General features: G+C 35.4%; 1 protein-coding gene across 1 annotated transcript in view; it reads right to left on the reverse strand.

Moving 5' to 3' along the window:
* Positions 1 to 18,601, reverse strand: part of Snx21 (Sorting nexin 21) — a 77,042-nt gene that overhangs the window by 21,899 nt on the left and 36,542 nt on the right. Inside the window, exon 2 of the mRNA XM_090382940.1 lies at positions 15,017 to 15,150. Coding sequence (XP_090239066.1) covers positions 15,017 to 15,150 — 134 coding nt within the window. The remainder of the gene's footprint in view (positions 1 to 15,016; positions 15,151 to 18,601) is intronic.

The following is an 18,601-nucleotide window of genomic DNA, read 5'->3' on the forward strand; positions in this document are numbered from 1 at the left end:
AAGGCACTTGACCCACTGGCCTAGCCCGGTCAGCACCACTGTCAGTGTGGTACCTCAGAGTTGATACGTTACTCTGGGATTACTGCTTCCCATATGTAGTACTTTACATTTGTCAATGTTAAACTTCATTTGCCACCTCTCAGCCCATCTGCTCAACTTTTCTAGATCCTGTTGCAGCAGTGTACTGTCATTAACAACCCTGCCAACCTTCATATCGTCTGCAAACTTGAGCATTAAGCCTGATATACCTTCAATATCATTTATAAATACAGAAAACAATGGACCCAACACTGAACCCTGAGGGACTCCGCTAATAACATTAGTCCACGAAGAGCAGTGTCCACTGATTACCACTCTGTCTTCTCCCACTCAACCATCCCTTTATCCATAGCAGCAATTTGGCTCCAATTTGTGCAGCAATCTTCCATGTGCAACAGTATCAAAGGCTTTTCTAAGATCCAAATATATATCAAAGTTATTCTTTGTATCCAGTTCCTTTGTGACTACATCACAGTATCCAATCAAATAAGTCAGACAAGACTTCCCCTTAACAAACCCATACTGTTTTTTTTTTTTTTTTGATTTGGTAGTTGTTGGCGCATCGGCTTCTGTGGCCATATTGCACCTCCCAAGGTTTTTGCAGTACTTTGATCCAAGCCCGAGGCGGGAATCGAACCCGCGACCTTTGGGTTGCCGGGTAGGTACTTTACCCACTCAGCTAGCCCGGTCGGCAACTCATACTGTGTCTGAGCTACAATGTTGAGACAGTCTGGTGTGATAGAACAAAATTGAGACTAGGAGTGTGTTATAGGCTTAATGGCTATGATGACTACAACAAATGGCTATATAGAAAAACAAGGTATGCTAGTAAATCAGAATTTCTTATAATGAAGGATTTTAACTTTCCAGATGTTGAATGGAATTTGTGGGTTGTTCACTCACACACTAGCAAGACTTTTGTAGATTTCTTGGATGACTGTTTTTTACAGCAGCATATTAGAGGTAAAAAGAGGAAACAACACTCTTGATTTGGTTATCAGCAGTTCCTTTATGCATTATTTACCAGCCCAGCAGGTAAAGACCCAGTGGCTGGCTGTAATCACAGTGTACTAATTCGGAATTAATTAAAGTCAAGTGTAAAAAGAAAAGCTTTTGCTTTCTTAAGAGTGATTACAGTGGTCTCAGATAGTTTTTAAATTCTATGCGGTGGGACCAACAGCAAATTCTAAATGGGACGAATTCAGAGAAGCAGTCATAGAAGCTACTAGGCTTTTCAAAACTATGAAGGACTTAGACATGAATAGATGTCAGATGAGCTATTGAGACATGTGGCAGAAAAAAAAAAGTGCATGGGATGCATATAAATTATCAGGCATGTAATCTGGTCACAAAGGAGGTTAGGGAAGCGAGGGCAGATTATGAGATATCTTTGGCAAAGGATGCAAAGACTTCGTTACTTATGTATTAGCCTGCACATACAATATCCCAACCTTATTCGGCCAAGTAAAATTACACAAAACAGGATACCCAATACGTCCAATCGTGTCATATAAGAATTCAGCTTTTGCTTTCTTAGACACGTTCATCTACCCAATTCTAAAACCACTTCGAGAACTCCTAACATATAACATAAAAAACTACGATGCTTTATTCACAAACCTTAAAGATCTCCATATCAAGGAGGATATGCAGTTATATTCACTGGATGTGACTTCACTATACACTAACATAAATGTACCTTACGCCTTAGTCTGGGCCTACTTAAACGATGATAACATAAAAATTAATAACACCCAACTACCCAAAGACAGAATCTTCGAACTAACAAAACTATTAGTAAATGCTAATTACATTCTCTTTCAAGGAAAAATATACAGACAGATTTTTGGCCTCCCAATGGGTCTAAACATCAGTGGACTCATTGCTAAACTATACTTAGACAAATTAGAAAAGATCCATCTTGATTCATTTATACCACAGATCACATATTACGGAAGTGTATCTGGATGACATCCTAATTATCACAGATAATTTGACCATAAACAATATTCTACAGGTTTATAATAACATCCATCAGAGATTAAAATTTGAATTAGAAATTGAAGCAGAAACCCACTCCATAAATTTCCTTAATTTTACTATACACAGATTAGACCAAAAACTAAATTTCAGCATATATAGAAAACCCACTAATAAGGAAATGCTTTTGCATTTACACAGTTATCATCCCCAACCATACAAAAAATCGGTCATGCTGAATCAATTTCTTAATGCCTTTAAATATTCTTCCACCCAAATTTCTCTAACGACAGAAATAAATGAATTAACTAGAAGATTCTCAAATAGGGGTTATCCGCTAACCTATATAAACAAAGTTAAAACAATAGCCTGTGAAAAAATAAATAACAACAACCTCGCAACAAACATTGCACAAAAATCCGACAAGACCAAAATACATTTCATCACCATTCCATATGTCGAGTACTGGTACAATAAACTTAACCAAATATGCAAGGGAACCGACATGAAAATCATAGCAAAACCATTGAACAAATTATACACATTCTTCAGAAATCGACCTTCAAACACCACATTCCAATCACAGCATGACCTAGTATACAGCATCCCACGCAAAAATTGCGATGCTGTTTATGTAAGATCTACCATGGGAGTGGCACAGCTTCGAGCAAAACAACACCAAGCTTCGGTGCAGGCGGGTCGTTCAAATGCATCGGAACTTTGGTTCCACGCAATAAATGAACGACATTCATTTGGCTTTAATGAAATTATTATAAATTATAAATATTCAACAAAACTACCACAAACTACTTATTGTGGAAACCTTAGAGATGAAACTACATGAAACTTCAATCAATATCCGTAGACCATTCCTATTGTCCGACAATTGGTCACTTATACGCATGCGTGAAGAACAAACACTACAACATAAGACAAAAGTTTCGGATTAATTGTGAGTTGTTCTATTCCTGTGAACATGATGCCCCGAAAAGTTCTAGTCCGACTTAAGGAATGTAGAGATTAATCCCCACCCCCCATATCCATTAAACTTTTTTAGACCCCTAAATTTAACTCTAATGTCAAGCTACTGGACCAAAGAAAACAATCGGTCCATATTTATTAAGCAGTTTAGACCTTCAAAATTTAATTTTATGTCAATCCACGTAATGGTTTCCTTGCTGCCAGAGGTATGGTGTTTGAAGACAAGTCTTGAGCGCTCAAGGTTGAGACCGAGGGGTCTGAACACTACGGTTCTGACAGTGGGGAAGATGTCCCACATGTTTTGTAAAATTGATATCACCTTCCCAAAGAATTATTAGTGCGTTGGAACAGGAGAGTTGGTTGGAAAAGAAGCTTCCTATATTTAAAATAAAAGGTAATCCCTGTTGTTTCATAATATAATAGAATATAAGAATTATCGAGCACTTAATAGCTCTCTATTATCAAAAGTTACTTATGTATACACTAGAAGGGAAGAAATCAAATTGGTCACCTCGATATCGAAGGTTCAACTGTCGGTGAATCTGCTCAGGTTGCTGATAAACTGAATGAGTAATTTAGCATCTACATTCACACAGGAGGAATTCTTTAGGGGAGGGGATGCCAGAAGTTTATCAAAATCTAACAAGGAACTAGATGACTTTGTGATAACTGAAAGGAAAGTGGAAGAGAAATTGTTGCAGATGAATATATAAAAAAAAAAAGGCACTTGGGTGGATAGAATCTATCCAATTATATTAAGGGAGGCAGCAAAGGTGGTAAGCAAATGCTTAGCCATAATTATGAGAGTATTCTTGGATTCAGGATAGGTCCCTATGGACTGGAGATGGGTAAATTGATTCCCTGTTCATAAAGGGGAATCAAAAAGTGACATGAGTAATTACAGATTTGTTAACTTAACAAATGCATTCAAATGGTTAAAGAAGTAATGCAGGACCATCTGGACAGGAATGCAATTTTACTGCAGCCAGAGCATTGATATGATTAGTGGTGGCCTTGTCTAACCAATCTGATAGGTTACTATGATGCTGTGACAAAGGAACTGGATACAAAAAATAATTCTGATATCATATACATGGATTTCAGTAAGGCTTTTGTAATTGTTGCACATGAAAGACTGCCTGCTCTACAATGGAGCAATGTAGCATTAAGAGAAGTTACTGCTATGGATAAAGAGATGGATAAGTGGAATAATACAGATTGGTTATCAATGGGCACTGCTCTTTGTGGATTAATGTTATTAGTGGAGTTCCCAAGATTTCAGTGCTGAGCCCATTTGTCGTTTCAATATTTATTAATGATACTGATGAAAGTATATCAAGCTTAATGTCTAAGTTTGAAGATGATATAAAAGTTAGCAGGGTAGTTAATGACAGTAATCTACTGCAACAAAGATACAGGAAAATTGGGTCGATGAGCTGAGGAATGGCAGTTGAAGTTAACATTGACAGACCCAAGGTACTGCATATGGGTAGCAGTAATCCCAGAGTAACTTTCAACTGTGTGGTATTACACTCAGGGTAGTGAAAAATGAAAAAGACCTGGGGGCAATTGTGCAGTCAGATATGAAATTCTCTGAGCACGGTGAAGATATGCTGCAAGAACATCCCATGATATAAATGTTATATAGGAACTTTGCTAGCATAGATAAGGAAGTGATTTTCCTTTGTAAAAGGCCATGGTTAAGGTGCATCTTCAGCCCTGTATATAGGTGTGGAGGCCTCACTTAGGATGGATGTGAATCTGCTGGAATGAGGGCAGAGAAGAGCAACAAGATTGGTCTAGAATTCTCTTATCTAGAAAGGCTTCAGTTTTGCAAATTGCAGCGTCTGGAGACTAGGCACCTGTAGGGGTGATTTGATTGAGGTGTTTAACATTAGCATTAGTTGAGGCATATGATGCAAGAAAGCAAGCTTATACAGCATCAGCTAAAAAAACTTTCCCATTTCACCCATCCAATCACTCCAGATGTTTGTCTAGTTCAGCCTTAAATTTATTTAAGGTATCAACTTCCACAACAACAGATGGAAGTCTGTTCCACCAATCAAATACCTGCTGGCTAAAGGCAAACTTCCACACATCTATTCTACAACTAATGCAGGACCATCTGGGTAGAACTAACTGTCTAACTGGGAAAGACTAACTGTCTTTCCCCAATTTGAATCTATGCCCCCTCATGTTCATAATCTCAGCAAGCAGAAGAAGAAGAATCCCATCGGCAATGAGCCTGCTCAAACCATTCAAGGCCTTATGCACCTCAATCAGATCACCTCACAGGTGCCTAGTCTCCATACACTGCAACTTGCAGAATTAAGCCATTCTTGGTAAGAGAAAGCCTTCATTCCCTCACAAATCTTGTTGCTCTTCTCTGTACTCATTCTAGCAACTCTACGTTCTTCTTAAAATGGAGCGTCCAGACCTGTATGCAGTACTCAAGGCATGGCCTGACCATTGCCTTATACAAAGGGATGATCACCTCCTTTTCCCAACTAGCAAAATTTCTGTATATCATTGACAAGACCATGACCTGCTCTGGCAGCCTGTCTGCACTACTCAGGAAACTTCATATCTGACTGCACAATTACACCCAGGTCTTTTTCATTCTCTACCACCCTGAGTGTAGTACCACACAGTTAGTACATTTCTCTGGGTTACTGCTATCCATATCAGTACTTTGCATTTGTCAATGTTAAACTTCAGTTCACTTCTCTTTCTTCACCTAACTTTTCTAGATCCTGTTGCAGTAGCATACTGTCATTAACAACCCTGCCAACTTTTGTATCATCTGCAAACTTGGACATTAAGCCTGATATACCTTCATAAATATCTTTGATAAATACAAAAAAACAACAATGGGTCCAGCACCAAACCCTGGGGAACTCCACTAATAACATTATTCCATGAAGAGCAGTGTCCATGTATTACCACTCAATGTCATCTCCCATTCAACCATCCCTTTATCCATTGTAGCAACTTGCCCTTAATGCCATACTGCTCCAATTTGTACAAAAGTCTTCCATGTGCAACAGTATCAAAAACTCTCCTGAAATCCAAGTATATGATATCAAAATTATTTCTTGCATCCAATTCCTTTGTGACCACATCATAGTATCCAATCAAATTGGTCAGATAAGACCTCCCTTAACAAACCCATGCTGTGTCTGAACTATTACTGTAGTCTTGTCTAGATGATCCTGCAATGCTTCTTTAACTAGTGACTCCATTATTTTCCCCAGAACAAAAGTTAAACTAACAGGTCTATAATTATTTGTGTCACCCTTTGAACCAACCCTTGTGAATTGTGCATACATGGACTGGAGATGTGCATGCATCCTGAATTTAAGGATGCTCTCATAACTATGGCTAAGGGTTTGCTTACTTCCCTCGCCGCCTCCAATATAATTAGATAGATTCGATAGATGCCAAGGATTTCTTGTAATCAGCCTTCAATTGCCTAACATCCTTTATGACTTGATTACAGACTAGCTTATATCTACTACAGGCTTCTGTGTCACCTGATAATTTATATGCATCTCATGCATTTTTCTTCTGTCACGAGCCTCATTAGTTCATCTGACATTCATTAAATCTAAATCTTGAACAGTTTCTTAGTTGTATGAAAAGCCTAGTAGTTTCCAAGATTAATTCCTTGAAGGCTTCCCATTTTGAATTTGCTGTTTTTAACATCATCAAGAAAGACAGTTTTTGAAAATAGATGTGCAGAAGTTTGCCTTTAGCCAGTGGGTAGCTGATTGCCGGAACAGATTTCAATCTGTTGTTGTGGAAGTCGATAGCTTAAATAAATTTGAGGCTGAACAAGACAAACATTTGGAGTAACCGGATGGGTGAAATGGGAAGGTGTTTTTTATTTTATTTATTTTTTATTTTTTGGCTGATGCTCTATAAGCTTGCTTTCTTGCATCATATGCCTCAACTAATGCTAATCAGTTGATCTCACTGTATAGAATTTAAACTGTTTTTGATCAGTATAGTCACCTTTACGAAAGCAAAAACCCTTCCCTTTACCCTTGATGGTAGTTACATCTTTAAGTAAAGATGTAACTACCATCATCCCACATCAGTGCACTCTGATCACTGTCACCTAGTGGTTCCTTTATCTGAAAATTCTTAATGCATGTATAATCACTGCTGATAATCAGATAAAGAGTATTACTCTCTCTCTGGTTTCTCCCCCAAACATGTTGCTGTACAAAACAATCATCCAGTAAATCCATAAAAGTCTTGCTAGAATGCGAGTGACCAACCCACAAGTTCTAGTCAATATCTGGAAAGTTAAAATTCCCTATTGCAAGACATTTTGATTTACTGGCCACTATTTCTCTGCAAGGCCTAGAATGGATTGAGTAAGCTGAATGTGAATGGCATTCTTCCTCTTGCTGAGACTACACATGAGGAGGCATAAATTCAAGCTGAGGAAGGATGGTTGCAGGAAAAATGTGTGTAAGTTTGCTTTCAGCCAGCAGGTAGTAGACTGTTGGAACAGGCTTCCATCTGTTGTTGTGAGACTGAGTTGGTTTCAATAAATTCAAGGAAGAACCAGACAAATTCTTGGTGGTTATGGATGGGCAAAGTGTGTAGTTTTTTTTTTTTTTTTTGCTGATGCTATATAAACTTTCTTTCTTATGTCATTTGCCACTACTACATAGTACAGCTTGCAGGTGGTTTAGAATGTTTAAAGATGGACGTGATTTCAATCACAAAAATCGGCATTCCTGGAGGTCCAATCATTGCTGTCATCACAGAAACCATAAACTGCTTCTGTAATCATGACAGAAGAGCATCAAATAACAGTACGGCAACTGGCAGAAATGTTTAACATATCAATAGGAAGCATGCATGGTATTCTTCATGGCCATTTCAATATGACACGTGTTTGTGTATGCTGGTGTGAGTAGTTGCAAAACTACTCACACCTGAGCAACAGTAACTTTGTATGGAAGTTTGTCAGGAGCTGCCACAGATGGTTGCTGAAGATGGTGAGAGTCTGCATAAGGTAATAAAAGGCAGATGAGGCACAGCTTCATCATTTCGAATCAGAGAGTAAGCAACAGAGCTGTTTGGAAGTCTATGCAATTTCCAACACCAAAAAATGGGAAGGTTGTGGCTTCTGCAAGAGAAGTTATGGTCATCTCTTTTTATTGATATTCAAAAAATTTTTTTTTTCATATTCAGGGATTACCAGCATGTTGTGCCATGTCATACACTGCTATAAGACCTTACTATAGGACTCTACTGCACAGTTTGAGGGATCATATTCATCACAAACAACCACAACTGTAACCAGGTGGGTGGATGCTGCATCACAACACATTTTATTTCAAAGAAAAAGCTGCAAAGAAAATGTTTCAGTCATTGGAAAAGAACTGCCTATGGCACAAAGACATAAGTGATTCTCAAATGCATCAAAAAATGGCAGAAATGTTGGAGTAAGTGCATTTCATCAAATGGGAACTACTTTGAAAAGACCATCAAAATATGGTTGATTATTAAAGGTATGTTGTGAAAAAAAAAATGATGATCATTCTTTATTGAACATCCCTCATACATTTGAATTTTACTGACAGTTCTGCTGCTATTTAAATATATGTAATGATGAGATGGCTTTTGGGTGTTTTTATTGAAAATAAATCTAAAATCAAAACTTTGTTAGACAGGTTGAATGACATCAGGAAACATGTTGCTTCGGCAGGTCTCTTGTGATTGTACACAATTCAAAACTGACATTAGTTTTTTGACTCTCTCATTCTGAAGATGTCAATTACTGGATTTTCATGAGTTTTCACAGTAATGCTAGATTATATATATTACATCAAATGGGAAGTATTTCAAAAAAAGACCAAAATTTGGACAAACATTTATGGAAATAAATAGTTAAATTATAATAAAATTAATAAAGATGCAAGTTTCAAATCTGATGCAGACAAAAATAATATGAAAAAAAAAAAAAAAAAGAAAGAGAACTCTGCTATATTTTTTGTCCAGAGACATTGCTTTATTGACAAGGCTTTGACTTAAGCTGACTTCAGAAATGATATTGTTATCTATGGGTCACCTTAAAATTAACAATATGTCGGAACTGCAGTCCTTTTTTATATTATTTTTATGCCCCATTGAAATGAAAATCCCATACCTTTACTAATTTGCTGTGATGGGCAAATAGAGCCCAGTAATAAGGGTTAAATACCTGTGTCATTACCTATACAATCAGTTTTCATTTCACACATCACTTGGCTAATTAATTATTTAGGCTCCAGACACTGTTTACCATTCAACAAGATATTACTAATTGATCTTACCTGCAATCTGATGACAGACCAGCAAGTCTCAAATTATATCATGGTGATTTTTCAGAGTTTTTAATGAACAGTAGCCTGAATAGCAGCCTCACCTCTTTTCGGCAATGCTATTCCATTAAAAATTAAAACTATAATTTTTGGTTGACACATGGACAATGTTTCTAAAGCAAGCAAAAGCACAAACCACAGGAGTGAATGCAGCTTTCTCAGCCACACACAGTAACTTCCTCTTTCGTATTAAATTATGATCATTTTTAACAGTCCTTGTAGTTTTGTAATTAAAGCACCTGTGCACTTTGTAATTTTACTCATTATTTCTTCTCTAACCCTTACACTAACTTCTCTAATAGTTAAATTCATATACAATCAGTGAAGAAGATCAAAAGTCAAACTGTACTGGCTAATAGATACACGAGTTTTTAATATCTTTGCACATCTGACAGTCAAGAGTCAGACTTTCCTTAGCATGTATGCTATCAGCACCACTCTAATTTGACTTAGAAATACTGTTCACAACAATTTATTATTCTTTTTTACAAATTTTGTTTAAATGAATAATAAACATTTAGTGGAAAAAAAAAAAAAAAATTACAAACTTACAATACCGACTTATCAAACATGTATAACAGAAACAAATTTTCCAATAATCGTTTCATTTTCCTGCTATTATAATGAAAGCTGAATATTACTGGTTGCAGAATTGTTATCTCTCAACGAGTACAATTTTTTCTGATAGTAACAAGTTCTCAGTGATCGGCAGTTAACTGTAATGAAACAAGGAAAATTTTCAAAATGTTTTGTATGTGTAGTCAGAGTAAAAAACTCAAGAGCAATATTGTAGCAATACCACAGTACCCTGGGCATCACAGATTTGTTGGACCTTGTTGGAAATCATGCCACATGGCAGCAAGAAAAAGTTCCTCATGAATAAGAACACAGAACCACAGGAAAGGACATAATACACCATACCAAGGAAGTAAGCTGGGCAAAAGTGATTTAGGTTTTACCTTTTACTATACAAGCAGCTACAGAGAACATATCGACCAAGTTTACAAACAGGCCAGAAAACAGCTTAATAAAAAAGAATTTGTTGGAATTTCAATACTTCTAATTCTTGGTAAAGATATATAAAATGCCTGTGCTTCATATTTTACACAATTCACCCCTCTGGAATCCTTATAAACATTATGATATATTCCTTATTAAACAAATTCAGCATAATTTTACTCAGTACCTTTGTTATGAGTAAAATTTAGATTTTAGAAGATCATCGAAAGCTTCTAGACCTTTGTGTATTTTTCAGAATTATAAATTCTCAAATAGATAATAGAACTTTCTTGGTATCAATTAATTTTAACTGTCCACAGAGAATTAATAGAGAAAGAACTATTTAAAGTGCATACTGTTAAATCTAATTATTTGTTTCATCAGTTTTTCAATAGAGCAATAAGGATTCGTAATCACTTATTTTGTCAGTTTAATAAAAATCTGACAAAGGCTTTTAAATATTGATCCTGTTCTTAATATATTATTACACTTTAATTTACTATTGTTTTAATCACAGATTTTAATTTTTATTACCTGGAGGTAACTGTGCAGATATGAAGTTTTCTGAGCCGTGCAGACAGGCTGCAAAAGTAGCTCATGGGGTCTTGTCAGTGGTATACAGGAATTTTGCTAGTATGGAAAAGGAGGTGATTATCCCTTTGTAAAAGGCAATGGTCAGGCCACGCCTTGAGTACTGCATACAGGTCTGGAGACCTCATTTTAGTAAGAATGTAAAGTTGCTGGAACGAGCTCAGAGAAGGGCAACAAGACTGGTGAGGGGAACAAAGGGTTGCTGTTACCAAGAAAGGGATAAGATTATTCAGATCACCCATGAGGTGATTTGAATAATCTTATCCCTTTCAGCCTTGAATTTAAATAAATTCAAGGCTGAACTAGACAAACTTTTGGAGTGAATGGATGGGTGAAAAGGTTAGTTTTTTTTTTTTTTTGCTAAATAAGCTTGCTTTCTTGCATCAAGTTTCTACTAATGCTAATATTTATAGTTTTTTTTTTTTTGCAGTTATTACAAAGCAATGGTTTATATGTAAAGGCAATCCCTGTATAACACAGTACTTCTACAACACAGTTTGAGAATTGCTGGAAATCTCGCATAACACGGTATTTTTGAGATTTTATGCTATTATGTTAGATGTAATTTTCAACATTTTCATTCCTTTTTGTGAAAGGAATCCCTGCTGTTGACTCACTAGTTGTTATCGCCTTCATGGTATTTTTCTAAAGAAAATTTCTGGAGGTCACTACCATAAAACAATTTGCAGTTCCCGATTTATTGGTCTTTTCTGTTAGTGTAATCAATTATAAATGGGTAGTAAACTCTATCTTCTTGTATTTGTGATAATATCGATAGCTGGAATTCAGTGGGTTTTCACGTTATTATGGTGAAATGTGTTTCCCCTTCCATGAAATATTTAATCATATAAAAAAACATAAATGCTCAGAAACTCATTACTCCGTATCTCACTTGTGCATATCATGTTTGTTGCAACTTGTGCGTGTCATGTTCTTTAATTAAATGAATGTACATTATCTGACATTTACATATCACAGTTTGTAAGGTAAGACATTTACTTACCTTTGTCTTACCTTACAAACTGTGAGTTACTACTATTATAAAAATAGAGTTAAAATATTAAGTTATTACTACTATAAAAATTAAGTTTCCGAGAGTTATAAAAAAAAAAAGGGTGCATTTTTGTTAACTTTTGGAACGTAATCCCCCTTTTTTGTACTGGTTCTTAGTCCCATATAACACTGTTTCGCATTACACGAGATTTTGTAGGAACCAAACAATGTGTTATAGGAGGGTTACCACTGAAAACCTGTGGACTGAAAGTACTATATTTGCTTTTTAGCACCTTCAACCATCTTCTTCTTTTAAAAAGAACAAAAAATTTTAAAAAGATGTCAAACTAAACATATTTCAATTTTACAATATAAACAAAACATAATAATAATGCTGCCATTAACGAAATTTGTTCAACGTAGCATCAATACAGGCACACACAAAACACATTAAAAACTGTACCAGCAAGGAAAATGGACAAATAATATTGAATTTAAAAAAAGCTGAGCAGAGCACGTGAATGCAATGGTGAACAACTAGAAACCGAATTATACATAGTGGCCTGCCTACCTTCAAAGGTTCAAGCTAAACATGAAATAAGTGCCATCTTCTCTGGGAACAACTTCTATGAAGTAAACAAACTTCATAATTAATGGTTCCAAGAATTTAAGAGGGTTATAACTGAAGTTTTTCTTTCTTGGAACCTTAAAAAAATAAAACAGTATAAATGGGTTAAACACCCACTGATAGAAGCACTATATCTATTAAAAAATTTATGGCACTTCATAAAATTAACCCACTAATGACCATAAGAAAAGAATAAAAAAAGCAGGATAGTACTATACATGGGAGTGTTATAATGAGAGTTTACTGTGTGTATATATAAATTGTTCTGCTTAATCTCGGTTATTCACAAAAGTAAAATATATTAAATATTTGAACCTGTCCACGGTCACTGGAAAAGCTGAAATTCCTCTGTGAGAGTGAATTTTAAAAATCAGCAAAAAAAAAAAAATTAAAAATACAGTCCAATCCGGTTATTTGGGACACATCGGGACTAGTGCATTTTGGCCCGATTAAGCGGCTGCCCCAATTATCCGAAGTTTCACGTAAATAGTTAAAAATACAACGTACCTCCCCCCTTTACAATTACAATTGGTTCACTGTACAATCAAATCACATTACGATGGAGTCACCATCTTAATGTGATTTGATAGGTAGCATAGTAAAGTACCGTTCACTATACGATGTGCAGTAAGCGCCGGTCATTGTGATCACATTTGTGAATTGAATTTTAATTCTATTAAACAGTGATTCTAATTAGCAAAAATAGGAGGAATATTATCCACAGGCTATAAAAGCAAAGATATATTAAGCACAAATTTACCCTTTATTACCTTATCAATTAAAAAATTCAATGATATGTGAAAATCGGAAGAATATACGTGATAATCGGAATAATTAATACGTACTGTAATATATACATACGAACTAGTTGACATTTGTGGGTGGGGGTTAAGATTTAAAACAGTAAAAAGATAAGCAATCAATAACAAAAAACACGGCACACACAAATTGCAAGTAACACGATATGCGCAAGTGAGAATGGTTGTTGTTGTTTGGTTTTTAGGAGCATTAGCAACTAAGGCCATATTGCTCTGGGATATGCGGTGGTCATTCCCAGACCTTTCCGCATCCTCCGTATTTGGTAGTGACGGGCTTGAACCCCAGTCTAATCAAGAAGCGTGTGCTACGCATTACTGCTCCTTCCCACCTGGCTATGGAGGCGCCCAAGTGAGAACGGAGTAACGAGTTACAAAGCTTTAAAAATAGGAATGAAGAGAAGATCTGAAAATTTATTTTTTTATATGATTGAAGATTTCATGGAAGTGTAAACACATTTCACCATAATAACCCACAGAATTCCAGCTGTCGGTATTATCACAAATTCAGTAAGATCGAGTTTACTGTCCATTTATGAAAGATTTCACTAACAGAAAAGCCCAATAAAACAGGTGACTGCTAATTGTTTTTATTGTTTTATGGTTGTAACCTCCAGAATTTCGACCGAACCATGTGGTACCGTCGGAGACAATCGTAGGGTAATCTCCAGTGCTGCAGTCTCCTGCCCCGATTAAACGACATGCTGTCCCAATTAAACGAAGTAAACCCTGGCTATTTTCTCAATTGGTTTCTGTTTTTTAAGATTTGCCCCAAATAAACGGCTGCCCCGATTAACCGGTGGCCCAAATAACCGGAATCCACTGTAGTTAATTTTTTTTGATGCCACATATTTTTCAATCTTTTTTGAACACAACTGTGAAAAAAAGCAATGTGCTATATTAAAAACATATATTTTTATATGTTTTTAATATATTTCTATTGAAAATTAAAACTCCCTTTAGACCTACCAGCAAGCAAAAGAAAATTTAAAAACCACATCCTTCAACACTTATGCTTTGATTCAAGGAGAGTGCCAGTAACAAGCATGCTCACTGCAATGAAATGTGAAGCGCTTGCATAAAGATTCAATTCCAGTTGATGTTTGTTTGTTTGTTTGTTTGTTTATTTGGTTTTTAGGAGCATTAGCAACTAAGGCCATATTGCTCCGGGATATGCGGTGGTCATTCCCTGACCTTTCCACATCCTCCGTATTTGGTGGTGACGGGCTGGAACCCCGGTCTAATCAAGAAGCATGTGCTACGCACTGCTGCTCCTTCCCACCTGGCTACAGAGGCGCCCCAGTTGATGCATCAATCGAACAAAGCCAGAGAGAATTACCAACTGGAAGAAAGCACAACTAAAAAATTAATCCAAATTTTCAAATTAATCGCAATTTTTGTCTAATAGTGTGATAATTAATAGACATTTCTAAAATTTTTATTGTTTTCCAGGCAATTCAAAGAAAACATTTTCAACACAGTTATTAGAAATTTCAGATCTGTGAGAGCAGAATAGACGTGAAGCACTAATTGCTGAAATATCGTTGGGGTCAACTCAATCCAACATGACTAATACAGGGTTAATTAATGAAACAATGAATACATACCACATATTTTTTTCTGGCCTGAGTAACAGTTTTAGCAGACACAATTTCAAAAGTTACACGCTGGGAATTCCTCCTTGGAGATGTCTCTGTAGATGAAGATGAACTACTACACCTTGATGATCGCGACCAGGAACCTAAAAATAATAATTTTTCATTTTGAAAAGCCAAATCCAAAATACCAAAGCTATGAACAATGTTTTGGCCCACCTTTAACAAATCAGATAGTTTCATTTGTAATCTTACATTCATAATTTTATAGAGGAGAGATAATCCAATTGACTTAAGTATATGTTCTACTAATTTTCATAGCTACAAGGTTAAAATCTAACAATATATATGTATATTTTATTTTATTTATTTTTTTTTTAATGGGAAACAGTGACTATGAAATTCTACCATTCATTTAAACTGCAAGTAATTGCACAATTGACCAAAGAGCATTTATTTCATGTCTGTGTTTGCACAAACACCACTGTGAATTAACCTTGTTTTTAAATCATTAAATTTATGATGTAAGTACAAAATGCCACTGAAGCTTTGCCTGAGGCTGAAAAAATAGTGAAAGAGGATTATAGATGTGATACTGAGTCTTGCTGGTTTAAAGAAGGCCAATCACAATGCAAAAATTAGTTACAGTGGAAGAAATGATAAACACTTCGGTTATTACTATGCAAGATCAATGATAGGCTGTTAGATGATGACTGTTCAAATAGGACAGTCTCTGATCCATTCAAAAGTATAACTTAAAAAAAAAAAAATTTATATTTGTATTATATTGGCATCAGGTGGTATTTTGGCCCATTCAACACACCAGAAGATTGTGTACTGTAATTCATCATTCCATGAAAGCTTTCCAACACTCCAAGAACCAATTATGATGGGTTGTGTTCTAGATAAATTACCACTGTGCACACAAATGCACAGTGGTAATTTGCTACAAACAAGTAAATACATTTGGTTTGAGTGCTGCAGCTTTTCCATAAAATGTAATGCTGTCCAGATCTATTCATATTATCCTTGTATTAATATCAGTTCCTGTGGTCTCCCCAAACTCCTAGCCAACACTATTTGATGAGGACTAACAGGATCAATGTTGCTCTTCTGAGTGGCTCTCTGGTCTAGTTTATATTTAGCATTGTTAATTTCTATGGTCTAGCCATATATTTTCCTACTAATACCATGATGTTTCCATATGACGAGTACATCAACGACCTGGGGTGTTGCAGCTTTGCTGCAAAAGCACAAACATATTAATTGTTGCTATGGCCTCCAACAATGTTTATCTCCATTAGAAGTCGCTAAGCTCAATGCCTTGCAACCCATCTACTTTATTTCACTGATCCAATTACTTCAGGTTTGGATAGCAGGTATGGTTCATTTTTCTAAAATTCTAGGGGTGTCCGGATATTTCTGACTACACAGTGTATACAAATATAATACATTCGGGGTGGGGAAACTATGGCTTACTACACCCTTTGATCTGGCAAGGTAAGCTGCCACTTAACATTCTCTAGCACTGACTTATCTTTTTTTTTTGTAACCTAGAATTTTATAACTTTGATTTGGGCTACCATTGTTATATATCATTTAAATTTGATTTTTTTTTTTTTCCAAATTTCATGCATAAAAGAGTGAAACCCAAACAGTTACACAAACAAACATTCCAATAAATATAATTTATAGAGCTTTTATGGTACATTTTTCTTTACTGTTGTTGTCTGAGGATAAAAAAAATATTCTCACAAATAAATTGTAAGAAGAAATGAACTAGAGATACTGTATGCTTTTTTTTTGTCTACCCTACATATTTGAGCCTCCTGAAGTTTGAATATTACATTTAATCAGAGTTTGATGACTGGCAGCTGAGCTATGCAAAAATGAAAGCAGTGTTCTTTAATATTTCCAAAATCATGGTTTAATTGAAAGAAATGTGATAAACAAAATACAATCAGAACTATCCCTTAGGGAATAATTCTGATTATATTTTGCAATGTAAAAAGTGGGATTTCACTGGAAGTATGTGCTTGTAAAGAAAGGTAGTTACTTGCACAATTGACCAAAGAGCATTTATTTCATGTCTGTATAGTAAAATATGCAAAATTAATAAGATTGATTAAAGAGAAACCAAAAAATTAATGCATTTCTCTGCATTAATGCGATTCTCTTCTACATTCATTATAAAAAAATAAATGAACCAATAAGAAAGTAAGTTTTTCTAACTATTTTAATGAATAGCAATGGCAAACTCCCAATATGAGCATAGAGTAAACTTCCTGCAAATAACTGGAGGGTGGGTCACATAACATAAATAAAGTAACCACAGTTCCACATACCTTTTTCCAGACTACATGGCTTACAATAAAGGAATACAAAAGCAAAGTTAGCTGAAAGTCAGTTTACTTTATAACACATTGCTAATAAAAAAAAATAGTGCAGTCTCTGAAAAACCAAAATTAAAACTTTTAATCTCATATTTCATGCTGTCACCTCAGGCAAAAATATTTTTATCACATATGTTATTGCTACATATTTTTAAGGTTCATGAATGGTAAGCAGAGTCACAATGCATTGATAGGGATAAAAAAAAAAAAAAGAAGTTTGAACTAAAAGTGCAAAAAAAAAAAAAAAAAACCGCACACACCACTGAGATAGATTTCTACTCAATGGAGCCACCGATGGACTAAAGACAAGTTCTTTGATGCTACAAGCTAGGGAATAACTACAAATAGCTGAGTCTTCAACTGCAAAATTTCTTATATATCTTGTCTACAATTATCTTTACTTAATTTGAATCTGTCCCATTGTGTCATCCTAGAAAGTAAAAATGCACCCCCCAAATATTACGTCCACTGCTCTCTCGCACCCCTGTGACTTTGAAAGAAAGTCTCTTTCTGAAATGAAGACTTCAGAGTTGTATACGAGCATTTAAGATATGGTCTAACAGATGAATGTGTACAATGGAATAATTACTTTCTGTATCTCTACTGCCAAATTTCCTATATATGATAGACAGACCCCCATATGCTCTCCTAGCATCCTCACTGCACTGCTGAGGGAAATTCATATCAGATTTTACAAGTGCAAGGTCCTTTCAGCTTCAAACATGGGTCTGTAACACCTGGTTTTCAAACCAAGTGACCCAAATACAGACTCTTATTTAGAATAGTTCACCCTAATGATTTATGTTAATCTGCAAACCAAAAATAGTGAAATAAAATATCGGAATAATGAAATTTCATTACACTAAAATGCAATCAAAACGGTCGTGTTCCAAGCCGCTAAGTGGATTTTTCTTATTTATTGATTTGAAATTATTGTTTTTCTAAAACTTTTGATTTAAATTTAGTAGTATAACATTATTTTGTGATTTTCTGATTAACTTGGTGTAATTATTCTTTACTCGGCCTTGTAATTGCATAAAAGTATCGATAAAGGTTTCCACGTGTTTCAACTCCGGTACAGTTCGTAATTTTCCCGCCATTGTGATACGATAGTTGTATGCCGTACTAGATAGCGTTAGTTGAACTTCGTTAGCAGTTAAATTGTACGTTTAAATAAATACATATAACGACTTAGATTACAAAC

The sequence above is a fragment of the Mastigoproctus giganteus genome, chromosome 10, assembly GCF_048544385.1.
Source record: "Mastigoproctus giganteus isolate SK-2022 chromosome 10, ASM4854438v1, whole genome shotgun sequence".
Taxonomy (NCBI): Eukaryota; Metazoa; Arthropoda; class Arachnida; order Uropygi; family Thelyphonidae; genus Mastigoproctus; species Mastigoproctus giganteus.